This window comes from Phodopus roborovskii, unplaced genomic scaffold (genome assembly GCF_943737965.1).
Source record: "Phodopus roborovskii unplaced genomic scaffold, PHOROB, whole genome shotgun sequence".
Taxonomy (NCBI): domain Eukaryota; kingdom Metazoa; phylum Chordata; class Mammalia; order Rodentia; family Cricetidae; genus Phodopus; species Phodopus roborovskii.
The window spans coordinates 66,951-81,040 of record NW_026127066.1 but is presented as its reverse complement, the minus strand read 5'-3'; the positions used below and the strand labels follow the sequence as shown (position 1 = coordinate 81,040).

The 14,090-nt window shown below is 40.5% G+C and overlaps 1 protein-coding gene across 1 annotated transcript in view; it reads left to right on the top strand.

The window, feature by feature from the left end:
- The window catches only part of LOC127214792 (uncharacterized), a 65,543-nt gene extending 52,044 nt beyond the window's left edge, over positions 1-13,499 (top strand). Inside the window, exon 2 of the mRNA XM_051175050.1 lies at positions 12,811-13,499. Within this exon, the coding sequence (XP_051031007.1) occupies positions 12,811-13,499 (689 nt within the window). The remainder of the gene's footprint in view (positions 1-12,810) is intronic.
- Positions 13,500-14,090: the final 591 nt, after the last annotated feature.

Below are 14,090 nucleotides of genomic sequence, written 5' to 3'. Positions count from 1 at the left end.
CCCATCACAGGGCCAGTGTCAGAGATAACTTTGGGACCAGTTCAGGCCAAATCCCCTCCACATCCTTCCCTGGGAACTCCCTGGGTTAACCCCGAACCTTGCTCCCCTCTGTATCTTATCCCTAGATAGTACAGTCCTAATACTCTGATCCACAAATCACACCATCCAGAACCTGACCTGCCCCCACCCTGTGTCCTACTGGGCCCTCTGCTCCATTGTTCTAGTTGAGCACTGGGACAGAGTGTGGGTCCAACAACCCCTTCTTAACTATGTGAAGCTTCCTGTATCTGCTATGAGCACACTGGACCCGTCTACCTATCCACATGGGACCACCCTGAGTCCTCGCTTGCCTGATCTTTGACCCCATTGCAGCACTTCTGCCAGAGGAGAGAATTCCTGGAGAGCTTGGACCATCCATAGTTACAGACATCATACTCCTGACCCAACTACTACCACCAGGTGAGTAGGGGAGAGAGAGAGAGAGACTCCACCTGCACCCACTGGAAGAAGGGATGGGAAGGTATTTTCTTTTGTGTTGGGATGGAATGTTCTACAGATGTCTGTGAAACCCAATAGGGACATCACTTCCATTAGTTCTTTTCTTTGTTTGTTAATTTTTTGTCTGGTGGTCCTGTCTAGTGGTGAGATTGGGGTGTTGAAGTTTCCCACTCTGAATGTGTGAGGTTTCATGTGAGCTTTGAGTCTAGTTTTTCTTTTAAAAATGTTGGTGCCTTTGTATTTGGGCCATAGGTATTCAGAATTGAGACCTTATGCTGATGGACTTCTCCTGTGATGAATACAAATTTATCTTCTTCATCTCTTTTGATTGATTTTGGTTTAACATCTAACTTGTTAGATATTAGGATAGCTATACCTGCTTGCTTCTTGGGTCCATTAGATTGGAAGATCTTTTCCTACCCCATTTATCCTGAGGTAATGTCTGTTTTGAAGCTTAGATGTGTTTCTTGTATGCAGCAGAACGATGGATTCTGATCTCATATACATTCTGTTAGCCTGTCTTTTTATACACGATTAATATATAGACCATTAATACTGAGGGAAAGTAAGGATCACTGATTGTAAATTCTTGTTTGTTTTAGATTTGTTGTTGCCTGTGGTATTGTGAATATATTTGCCCTGCTTTATCCTTACGTTATGGTGAAGAGGGATTATGTATTTCCTATGTCTTTGTGAACATAGTTATCTTCTTTGGGTTGGAGTTTTCTTTCCAGAGCACTCTGCAGGGATGGATTTGTATAAATATTGTGAAAATATGGGTTTGTCATGAATATATTTTTTTTTCTCCATCTATAATGATTGAGAGTTTTGCTGGGTATAGTAGCCTGGGCTGGCATTCGTGGACTTTTAGTATTTGTAGAATATCTACCCTGGACCTTCTAGCCTTGAGAGTTTTCATGGAGAAGTCAGGTGTAATTTTAATAGGTCTGCCTTTATATGTTACCTGTCCTTTTTCCTTTGCTACTCTTACTATTCTTTCTTTATTCTGTATGTGAGGTTTTTTGATTATTATGTGCCAAAGGTACTTTTTTTGGTACAATCTATTTGCTATTCAGTATGTTTCTTCTACCTCCAAAAGCATTTCTTCTTCAGACTGGAAAAGTTTTCTTCCATGATTTTGTTGAATATGTTTTCTGTACCTTTGAGCTGGGCTTTTTTGCCTTCTTCTATGCCTACTATTCTTACATTTGGTCATTACATAGTGACCCACATTTCCTGGATGTTTTTGTTAGGGATTTGTTGGATTTAAGATTATCTTTGGTCCATGAATCTATTTCCTCTAGTTCATCTTTAGTGCCTAAGATTCTCTCTTCGATCTCTTGTATTCTGTTGGTTATGCTTGCACCTGCAGTTATGGTTCATTTTCCCAGTTTTTCTGTATCCAGCATTTCCTCAGTTTGTGTGTTCTTTATTGTCTGTATTTAAGTTCTCTGGTCTTAAACTGTTTGAACTGGTACCTTCATGTGTTTGATTATTTTTTCTTGGCTTTCCTTACTTTCTTTAAGAGACTTGTTTATTTCTTGCATGTTTTACTTGGCCTTGTCCTCTATTTCTTCCATTTTTTTCTGTATTTTTCTTTCATTTCTTTAAGGTATTTACTTATATTGTCTTTGAGGGCCTCTATAATTTTTATGAAGTTATTTTTAAGTAATTCTCTTCTGCTTCATCTGCTTCAGTGTGCTCAGTCTCGGTAATGAGTCCCTAGATTCTGGTGTTGTCATACTTGTCTTTCTGTTGTTGGGTGTTTTCTTGTATTGCCTTCTTCCCATTGCTTCTTCCAGTGGGTACAGGTGGAATCTCTCTCTCTCTCTACCCTACTACTCCGGTGGGTGCAGGTGAGCAGGAGTTCAATGTGTGTAGCTCTTGATGATCGAAGTTCTCGTGGGGCTCTCTCCACCAGCAGAGGTGCAGTGATGGGGTACAAAGATTGGGCATGTGTGGCCTCAGAGTGATCCTCTGGCAGTGGCCCATCAATGGGTTCTACAGATCCAGTGGGTGCTGCCTCATTATGGTCTTGTGTGGTTAGGTGTGTTCAGTGTGCTCAGAGCAGATCCAGGAATTTCTGTGGAGTTGGACGGGTTGTTGGACCAACACTCTGGCCCAATGCTCACGGAGATCCAAAAATGTGGTACCTTTACACAATAGAATGTTACTCATCTGTTAAACACAATGACATCATGAATTTTTAGCCAAATGGATGGCACTAGAAAAAATCAACCTGAGTGATGTAACAAATACCCAGAGAGGCAATAACAGTATGTTATAACAGGTAAAGCAAAGGATAACCAGGCTACATTCCACAGTCACAGAGAAACTATGTAACAAGAACCTTAAAAGGAATACACATGGATCACCCAATGGATGGTCAAGTTGGAGGAAGGAAGAGAAGGTGATCGGGGAAAGAGATATGTTGATAGAGGGGGCCAATATAGGGTTAGGGTCAAATCTTGTGCTAAGCAACTTCCCAGGAATCCACAAGGATGACACCCACTAATGTTCCTAGCAATTGTGAAGAGGGTGTCTGAATTTCTTTCTCCTGTAACCAGATTCTTGATTACCCTAATTGTCACATGAGAACCTTCATCCAGTAAGTGATGGAAGCAGATTCAGAGACCCACAGCCAAGTGTCGGGCTGAATTCCTGGAATTCAGTTGAAGAGAGGAAGAGAGATTATATGATTATGAGGTTCCAATTCATGATGGGATACCCACAGAGTCATCTAACTTGAGCTAGTGGGAGTTCACAGACACTGGATTGACACTGGAGAAGCCTGCTTGGTAACAAACTAGGCCCTCTGCAAGTTAATGACAGTTGTGTGGCTTGGTCTGCTTGTGGGTTCCATGGCAGTGGGACCAGGAGTTAGTCCCACTGCATGAAGGGGTCCATGACAGTGGGGCCAGGAGTTACCCCCGGTATATGAACTGGGTTTTTGGAGCCAATTCTTTCACATGAACTCTAATCAGAGAAAATAAAAAACAAAGACTCAGAAATTAGGTTGGGGGAAAGCTGAATGTTCAGAGAAGTAGGAGCCAGACACAAGTGAAACCTCTTACATCTACTGAATCCTCAGACTATCAAGGGTGATCTTGTCCACAGAAAGCATCCTCTGACTGTATCATCAGGGCACTGCTTCTTAAGACTACTTTATATTGACTGCCTCAGACGACACCGCTGCACAGTCTGCACTGAGCTCTTGTTTTCTCCTGGTTTAATTTCCTTTCTCTGCCTGGCCATACCACTCCTGTTTCTGCATTCCTACAGTTGGAGTTAAAAGATATGTGATCCCATGTGCTAGGAACACCTTTGTGTGAGCTCTGTTTCTCTTCAAGTCTGCATCAATTTCATGTAGCCCAGGGTGTCCTAGAACTAACAGAAATCTGTTTGTTCCTGTCTCCAGAGTGCTGGGATTAAAGGTGTGTACAACCATTGCCTGGCGTCTATGGCTAACTAGTATGGCTTGTTCTTGTTCTTTATTTCAGGAACTAACCCTCTATCAGATGTATTATTGGTAAAGATCATTTCCCATTCAGTAGGCTGCCACTTTACCTAATTATGGTGTTCTGTGTTATACAGAATAATCTCTATTTCATGAGGTCCCATTAATTACTTGCTAGTCTTAGTGCCTGTGCTAACTCTTCTCTGTATATATAGATTCCTTTCTTGTTCCCACAATATCAACTTTATTCCCAACTTTCCCTCTCATTAGATTCATTGTAACTTGTCTTATGTTGAGATGTTTTCTCCATTTCCATTGAGCTATGTGCAAGGTGATAAACATAGATTTCTGTGCACTCTTCTACATGCAGCTCCACTGTGAGGACACTGTTTTGATTGAAGATGTTGTCTTTCATCTAGTGTATATTTTTTGGCTCATTGTGACTATTCAGGTACCTATAGTTCTTTGGTCTTTTGTCTGAGTTTTCAGTTTGAATTCCTTGATCAATATGCTGATTTTCACACCAATTCCATGCTTTTTTATTATAAAGCTCTATGTACATGTTCACAGTTGGGATGGTTATTCCTTCAGCATTTCTTTTATTATTAGGATATAGCTTATGCTATACTAATCTTTTCTATTTCCATTTAAAGCTCATTTTTTTCAATTTTTGTTAAAAATTTGTTGAAAATTTGATGGTGATTGTATTGAATTCATAGATTTTTTTTTGGCAAGATGAACATTTTCATAATAGTAAACCCAACATTGTGTAATTTAAAAAATTACCACCCACTTAAAAGTTCTTGTATTTGTTTTTTCCATTAGTCTTTTTGTGGCTAACTACACCACAGAAAATATAAATCACCTGGTTCAAATATCCTTTTACCTTCAGCTCTAGCTTAAACATCAGTAGCTGTGTTCTATCTACTATTCTTTTTGTAGTTCTAGGAACTTGGCATGGCACCCTGTGTCCTGTCCCCAGCAAGAGCACTTTTGATGCTCTGATACACAACCCCCACCACACAAAGATCCTGCCCTCCACCACCTTGTGTCATACCCTGCCCACTATCCCACCACTCACTCTGGAGAGCACCGGGATAGAGAGGAGATCCAAAAATCCCGCCACCTTTGGGGAACTTCCTCGTGCTGCTCTGAGCATTCTAGACATGCTTATCTCATTGTACCCCCTGAATTCCACCACCGGTACTCTGATGGAGTTCCGAGCCCCTCCCATGTATCCCTTCAGGACCATTTTGAGTCACTGCCTGCCAGATCCTTGCCCCCATCGCAGGGCCACTGCTAGAGAGGCCTCAGTTTGAGAGTCACAGCTTGGGCCAGATTCTTCTATCTGCATTGGAACATCCTGAGTCCCTTCCTGCCAGGTCTTTGACCCTCATAGCTTGGCCTCAGCTAGAGGTGAGTCTAGGACTAGTTAGGGTTGAATCCCCCTCAATACCTTTCCCTAGGAATTTCCTAGAGTGGCCCTGAATCTTGCTCCCCCCCCCCCGTGTCTTGTCCCAACAAGAGTGCTCCTGGTTTTCTGATTCAAACCAACCCCCCACCCCCCACAAGAGACTGCACTTCCTCCACCATGTGCCCTACCCTGCCTGCCTACTGTTCCACCGCTCTGGTTGAGCACTGGGACAGAGGGGGAATCCAACAATCCTGCCACCTTTGGGGAACTTCCTGGAGCTGCACTGAGCACAGGAGACCTGCCTATCCATGCAGGACCACCCTGAATCCCCTCATGCCTGATCTCTGACGCACACAGCCACTCTTCTGCTGGAGTTCTGGGCCCCTCCCAGAGATCTGCTTATCCCTGCAAGATCATCCAGAGTCCCTGGCTGCTGGATCTTTGACCCCCATCACCTGGTCTCTAGGGGAGCCAGATCTTGGACCCCTATAAGCAGGTCCATGCCTGAAGGGAAACCTACTAGAGATCTTGGATCACCCAATGCTACAGACATTGAACTTATGACACACCTAAGCCCACCGGAGAAGTAACTTAGAGAGAGACCCCCATCTGCACCTACTAGAAGAAGCAATGGAAAGATAGCAATACAAGGAAACACCTAACAATAATAAGAAAAACATGACTCCACCTGTATCTAGGGACCCTACACCAACTATACCTGACCACCCCAAAGCAGATGAAGAAGAAGAAGAGAATGACTTAAAAATATCTTCATACAAATGATAGATCATCAAAGACAGTGTAAAACTATTCCCTGCAAGAAATGGAAGAAAAAACAAACAAAAAATTGGCAGAAATGAACAAATTTATTAAAGAAATTAGGGAAAGCTAAGGAAAAAACAGTTAAACGGGCGAAGGACACAGTTCAAGACTTGAAAACTGAAATACAGACACTAAAGGAAACACTATGTGAACAAACTGAAGGAATGCTGGAAATAGAAAAGCTGGGCAAACAATCAAGAACTACAGACACAAGCATAACCAACAGAATACAAGAGATGGAATAGGAAATCTCAGGTGTTGAAGATAAACTAGAGGAAATACATTCATCGACCAAAGAAAATCTTAAATCCAACAAATTCTTAACACGAAACATCCAGGAAATGTGGGACACCGTGAAAAGGCCAAACTTAAGAATAATCGGCATAGAGTAAGGCAAAGAAGCCCAGGTCAAAGGTTTAGAGAACATATTCAACAAAATCATTGAGGAAAACTTACCCAGTATGAAGGAAGACATGCTCATGAAAGTACAAGAAGCATACCAAACAACAAATAGACTGGACTAAAGAAAGACCCCTTGACAAATAAAAATAAAAACACCTAACATATAGAACAAAGAAAGAATATTAAGAGCAGTGAAGGAAAAGGAAAGGTAACATATAAAGGTAGACCTACCAAAATTACACCTGAATTCTCCATGGAAACACTCAAGACCACAAGGTCCTGGGTAGATGTTGTATAAATACAAAGAGTCCACGGATGCCAGCTCAGGCTACTATACCCAGCAGAACTCTCAATCAATATAGACTGAGAAAACAAGATATTTAATGAGAAAGCTAGATTTTCAAAATACATATCTACAAATCCAGCCCCACAGAAAGTACTGGAATGAAAACTCCAATCCAAGGAAGTTAAGTAGGTTCACAAAGACATAGGCAATAAATAATCCCACTTCACCAGAACTCAAGAATAGAACAGGGCAAATATATTCATAAACCACCACCAACAACAAATATAAAACACACAAGCATGAACACTCAATGATCCTTACTTTCCCTTAATATTAATGGACTTAAGTCTCTGACAAAAAAAGACAGGATAACAGAATATATATGAAGGTAGAATCCATCCTTCTGTTGCATACAAGAAACACATCTAAGCTTCAAATACAGATATTACCTTAGGGTATAAGGCTGGGAAAAGATATTCCATTCAAATGGATTCAAGAAGCAAGCAGGTATGGCTATCCCAATATCAAACAAACTAGTCTTCAATCCAAAATCAATCAAAAGATATGGAGACGCTCATTTCTTATTCATCACAGGAGAATTCCGTCAGCAAGCTAGCAGGATAGAAGATAAATTCAATAAAATCAGTAGCCCTGCTTTACTCAGATGACAAAGGTCCTGGGAAAGAAATCAGAGAAACATCACCGTTTAAAATATCCACAAACAACATAAAGTATCTTGGGGAAAAGATTACCAAACAAGTGAAACACCTATATAATAAGGACTGTGTGTCTTTAAAGAAAGAAATTAAAGAATATTCCAGAAAATTGAGAGATCTTCCATGCTCTTCGATAGGTAGTATCAACCTAGTAAAAATGGCAATATTGCCAAAAGCACTGCAATCCCCATTAACATCCTACCACAATTCTTCCCTGACCTGGAAAGGATAATAATCAAATTTTTATGGAAAACAAAAGCCAAAACAACCATGTACAATAAAAAACTTCAGAAAGCATCACCATCCCCAACTTTATTCTCTACTACAGAGCTATTGTCCTGAAAACAGCCTAGCATTGGCACAAAAATTGTCATGTAGACCAATGGAGTATAATCAAAAATCATGATATTAACACAACACACACACACACACACACACACACACACACACACACACACACACGGACACCTGATTTTTACAAAAAGAGCCAAAACTATACAATAAGAGGAAGAAGTCGTCTTCAACGAAAGGTGCTGGCACAACTAGATGATGGTGTGTAGAAGACTGCAGACAGACCAATGTCTATTGCCACGCATAAAACTCAAGAACAGGTGGATTAAAGACCTCAGCATAAATCCAGCTACAATGAACCTCGTAGAAAAGAAATTGGAAGGTACCCTTCTAAAAATCGGTACAGGAGACTGCTTCCTGAACATAACTCCAGTAGCACAAACACTGAGATCAACAATTAATAAATGGGACCTCCTCAAACTTAGATGTTTCTATAAGGCAAAGGACACAATTGACAAGACCAAATGGCAGCCCACAGACAGAGAAAAGGTATTCACCAATCCAACATCTGACAGAGGGCTGATCTTCAAAATATACTTTGAGATACCATCTTACTCCTGCCAGAGTGGCTAAAATGAGAAACACCAATAACATCGTATTGTGGATAGGATATGGAGAAAGGGGAACACTCCTCCGCTGCTGGTGGTAGTGCAAACTTGTACAGCCATTTTGGAGACCAGTATGGCTGTTCCTCAGGAAAATGGAATCAGTCTACCACAGGACCTGGCAATCCCCCTCTTAGGCATATACCCAACTTATCCACGTCCATGCAACAATGACACATGCTCAACTTGTTCATAGGAGCATAATTTGTAATAGAAAGAAACTGGAAGTAATCATCAACTGAATAATGGACAAAGAAGATTTGGCACATCTACCCAGTGTAATACTACATTGCAGGGGGTGGGGGAGGAAACATTGGAATCTTTTATTTATTTTTTTATATAATTATTTTATTTAATTTTATATAACAAAGTCCAATTAAATGAAAACAAACATTTATACACAATATTTGGGAATTTGGGCGTCGTTCTTTCCAAACTACTTCCTGCTGGTAAGGGGCGCTGTCTTGGGGGTTTCGAAGAAGATTCAGATATCCTAGCTGTAGTCTGTAGGGTGAAACAATGGAATCTTAAAATTCACAGGCAAGTGGATGGAACTTGAAGAAACCATCCTGAATGAGGTATCCCTGTCACAAAAAAGAAAAAAAAAAAAGAAAGAAAGAAAAGAAAAAACAGGAACATGGTATGTACTCACTTGTAAAGGTTTTCAGACACAGAGCAAAGGATCACCATCCTATCATTCACACCACCAGAGAAACTATGATACAAGGAGGATTCTAAGAGATTCATATTTATATAAGGTGCGTCACAGAAGGGGAAAGGGAAAGATCTCCAGAGAACATAGGGAGTGGTTGGGGGGGGGCATGAGTGCAAAGGGAACTAGGAGAACGAGAAGGGGAGGAGAGGAAAGCACATGGGACTAGGAAGATTGCATCAGGGTGAAATTGATGAGAGAAAAAAGGGAGAAAGAGAGAGAGAGAGAGAGAGAGAGAGAGAGCATAAAAGAGGGGGCCAGTGTATGTTTGAAGAGAAAACTGACTCTAGAGAAATGTCCTGAAACCTACAAGATTGATGCCAACTAACTTTTTGAGCAACAATGGAAAGGCTACCAGTAATGCCCTTCCCCGATGAGGAGATCAACGACTACCTTATCTACCATCATGGAACCCTCATCTAGTAGCTGATGGAAACAGAAGGAAACACCCACAACTAAACAGTGAGCTGAACTGGAATTTAGATGCAGAGAGGGAGAACAAGACCAGACTGCACAAACACATAGAAACAGCTGACCTGAACAAGGAGGAGCTAATGTAATAGGCCCCCAGACTGAGAGCTTGCAATCCAGCATGGGACTAACTCAGACCCCCTGAACATGGGTCTCAGCTAGAAGGTCTGAGCAGTTGAAGAGACCTCAGGCAGTGGAACCAGGATGTATTTCTGGTTCACAAAAGGACTTTGGGAGCACATCCCCAATGGAGGGATAATTCCTTAACATAGACAAAGGAGTATTTAACCGCAATATAAGGATCAGGATAAACAAATAGGCCAAATAGATGTTTATTTAGGGAGAAATAACTTACAACCTAGACAGACGAACACCAGGAAATTCCACACAATGCTCTCCTGTCCGAGTCACGCCAGCAAGAGAGCTTTTCCTGGCCCTCTCTCTACGACCTCCTTCCACAGGTCACTTCCACCCATGGCTTCACCCCCAAATGGGCGTGGTCAGTGCCACAGAAGGACTATCTCACTACAATTCCCATATTAGTCTAAAGAAAAGATTTAGGCTTAATACAATAGTATATACAAAACAGTGAATAACAAGTGTGCTCTAAGAAAAGGAAAATCGAGAACAAAATGACCTACATATCTAGTCCTAGAATGAAGGCATAATGGAGTTTACAATAGAGTTGTCCTAAGCTGGAAAACATAAGTCTAGTACCTAATATATCTAACTAGGAAGAGAGAATAATAGTGGTGATAGTTTAATCTTCAACCTCATCAAGACCTGAGAAGGAAAATAACAATACTAGAGTAGACAGGAAGTGCGGATGGTCAACTTCCACAAGGTGCAGCAAGGACAGAAACAGCAAGCCACCTGGACAGTCACCCAAGGTCTCACAGCAACGTTGGTACACCCAGTTTTGGCTAAGGCCAAGAGAACTTGACAGACCACAACAACAGCAGGGAGGTAGAATGGCTGTCTTACCCTGACATGGCAAGGTCAAGATGTCTCTGTGATTTCTAGAGTTTATATATTGGATATATAACCCTAACCCTAACCCTAACCCTAACCCTAACCCTAACCCTAACCCTAACCCTAACCCTAACCCTAACCCTAATCCTGAGGTGTTTGAAGGAGTTGAAGACAAATAGTTATGGTTATAGTTGTCCTTAGTTAAACTTAAAGATAAGTTACTTAGACTTTAGACACACAAAGATAAAATAGATGATGGAATATTTTCTTCAAATCTTGCTAAATGTTAATGGACTAAATTTGATAACTGTTATGTGATATATTTTGCTAAGTTAAGGTTAAAACCCTTCTTTTTATTTAGACAAAAAAGAGAAAATGATGGGAGATGTTATTCTGTATATGTTTCTCATACTGACTAATGAATAAAGCACTGTTGGCCAAAAGGAAAGGAAGATAGGAGGGACTAGGAGACAAGAAGGAAAGAGGAAGTAGTAAGGAGGAGTCAGGATGGAGAGCCTGGAGAGAACAGAACCACCATTCCTCTGCTCTCGGTAAGACCACGTGGAAATACATAGAAATGGGTTAATACTTAAGACAGAGCTAGATAAGGATTTACTTGAAATCTTGTAAAATTTATGACTTTTGTGGTTCTCAGCAGGTATGATTAAAAGGCATCTTTTGATGAGAGGACAGTTTGAGTGCAGTTTCTATATTCACTTTGCCTCAGAGTGAAGGAAGGCTAAATACAAAGAGATAATGAATAATTATTCTCAACCTGAAAATTCTCATTAAAACTGCGTTTAAAATTATGTCACATTTTAAATTTTATTTTTGTGTGTGTATATATGCCACAGGATGCAATAGATGTCAGAAGTTATCCTGCAATGTGGTCCTTTTCATCCAACATGTGGGTCTAGGCATATAGCTCAGGTTTTCAGGCAGAAAGAAGGGCAAGTGGCTTCATCCATTGGCGCATTTGTCTTCCCAAAACTTGCATTTTTCTCTAAATGAAGACTTCATATTTCAAGACCCACTATATCCACATATAATCTATATTCACTAGCAAATGTTCTTAAAGGAAACACAATTGTTTTTAAAAGATACGACTCAGTATTACTCAGAAAGCATAAATTGTGTTAATGCATATCTAAGTCAACTTTATTAACACATTAATTCAAATAATATGAATTGTCTTTCCACGAACATGCTGCATTATATTATAAGCAAACTGCCTATCACAAAGAAAAAGAAAAAAACAAACAGAATGACATAGAACATTTTTCTTTTTTGCTTTTCAAGAGAGGACATCTCTGTGTAATCCTGGCTATCCTGGAACACAATTTGGACCAGGCTATACTCATGTTTATATAGATATGTCTGCCTCTGCCACCTTAATACTGGGACCAAAGGCATTTGCTGCCACCATCTATCTCAATAGACCTTTTAAAAGATATTTTTGATTGATTTTTATATGAAGCTTTGTCTGCATGCACACACCAGAAGAGGGCATTGGATCTCATAGGACAACAGTTAGAGACAGTTGTGAGCTGCCATAGGTGTGTTGGGAATTGAACACAGGACCTCTGAGAGAGCAGCCACTGTTCTTAACTGTTAAGCCATCTCTGAAGCCGTATCATGTCAATCTTAAAATATGTAGGGTGAACAAAATGAATACAAGTCATGTTATTTGTGTGAAATCTTCATTCTTGGTTGAAAGAAGTCATAAATACTGAATTAGCAGCAAAGTCCACCAGGTGTACAAATGGAAATAGTCAGAGGTCTTACTCAGTTTTAATTTGATTACTTATTTAAGAAATAGGGATGTGCCAAATAAGGAAAACTTTCTTAATTAAGAAATACTTTTCACATTTTGACAAATACAGTGAAATTGGTAAGCAAAACCTCTTATACAGAGCACTTCTGCTTTATTCATGGAGTTCAGGGCTTCTTCTATTCTTGTCTGTAGTATGGTGAACTTAATTTGTGTATAGACTACTTAAACACAACTCTGTGATAGCAAGGACAAGGTATGAGAGTTGAATGCTCTGTAAATCATTACTTATTTTGATTTGCCATTTTCCTTGAGTTACTGATTTGACAATAGCTTTTTTCAATCTCATCTTCAGATTTACCGTCAAAATGGAGTGCATCTACAAGATGAGCGAACTCCTTAGCAGCATATCAGCACTGGTATTTGAAATAGTCATCGCAAACAGCCAATGCTGGCGCCTGTGGGAATTCCACGATGATGTCTTTGTGTTTTTTGGCCTGTGGGAAGCTTATTACCCTCAAGAGTTTAATGTCTCAGGCACAGTAGTTAAGATGCTGGTGCATACCCCTATCAATTCCACCTGGACCATTTCACCTGAATTTCAGTGGGCACAAACCCTGATAATGTGGGCCATTTTGATGAAGCTCGTAGTCCTGATTTTTGGTGCAATCGCTATTAAGATCAGCTGCATGAGAGACCCATTTGTGGAACTGCAGATATATTGCTACAAGGTCTCTGCCTTCACTCTTTGTGTTAGCAGCCTCTTCACATTAGTTTCAGTGAGCTGGAACCACTTTGCAGATCATTATGGCCAAACTACTCTCAACTTCCCACCTGACTTTCCAGTCAAAAAAGAAGCCTTGACAGAAAAGCACTATACTGCTGTGTTCCCAGCAGGGGTTCTGACAGCCATCATGTCACTCTTTGGTGTGATCTTCTTTCTCTCTGAGATAAGCTCACTGAAACTACAGATTCTGGTGAAGGAGCAGCATGCTTACATATTGGCTGATCATGAGGCCTAAAGTGAGGACAACCTCATTTGCAGCATTTGTCAGAAAGTTTTGAAGAAATTTCCTATTCACACACAAAAGTCCTGTAGTTATCAACTCATTCTAAGTAAAGCATCAACTTGATTCTCTGAGTCTGTCTAAATTACTTCATCCTCTATCTGTCTAAAGTGCTCCTTTCCTTGAATGTTTTCACATGTTGAGCTTTGAAGGCCATGATTATGTAGTCAGATATTTCCAACAACAGATATTTGCCAATAGCTGGCAAAATATTGATGAAAAGCATGTTTTGTGTCTCCTTTTACCTCTTGCATCCTTGGTCACAGGTACTTGAGGGCAAAGGCAGCAGAAGCAGCAAGCATGATTGGGATAGCTATGACCATGGTGGAGAGAACTTCCAGTACTCAGCTGCAGAGAGACAGCTCATTTCCTGAAGCAATGGGATTGACTAGCTTATATAGCTGAGGCAATGGGGATGGGAGGACAAAACCAAAGGAGGGAATACATCTTATTTGCATATGTGGCAGTTTTTGAGGATAGATAAACATTCATAATGCACCAATTCAAATACCAGAGCACATTGGAAGAAGGAGGGAAACTTATGCA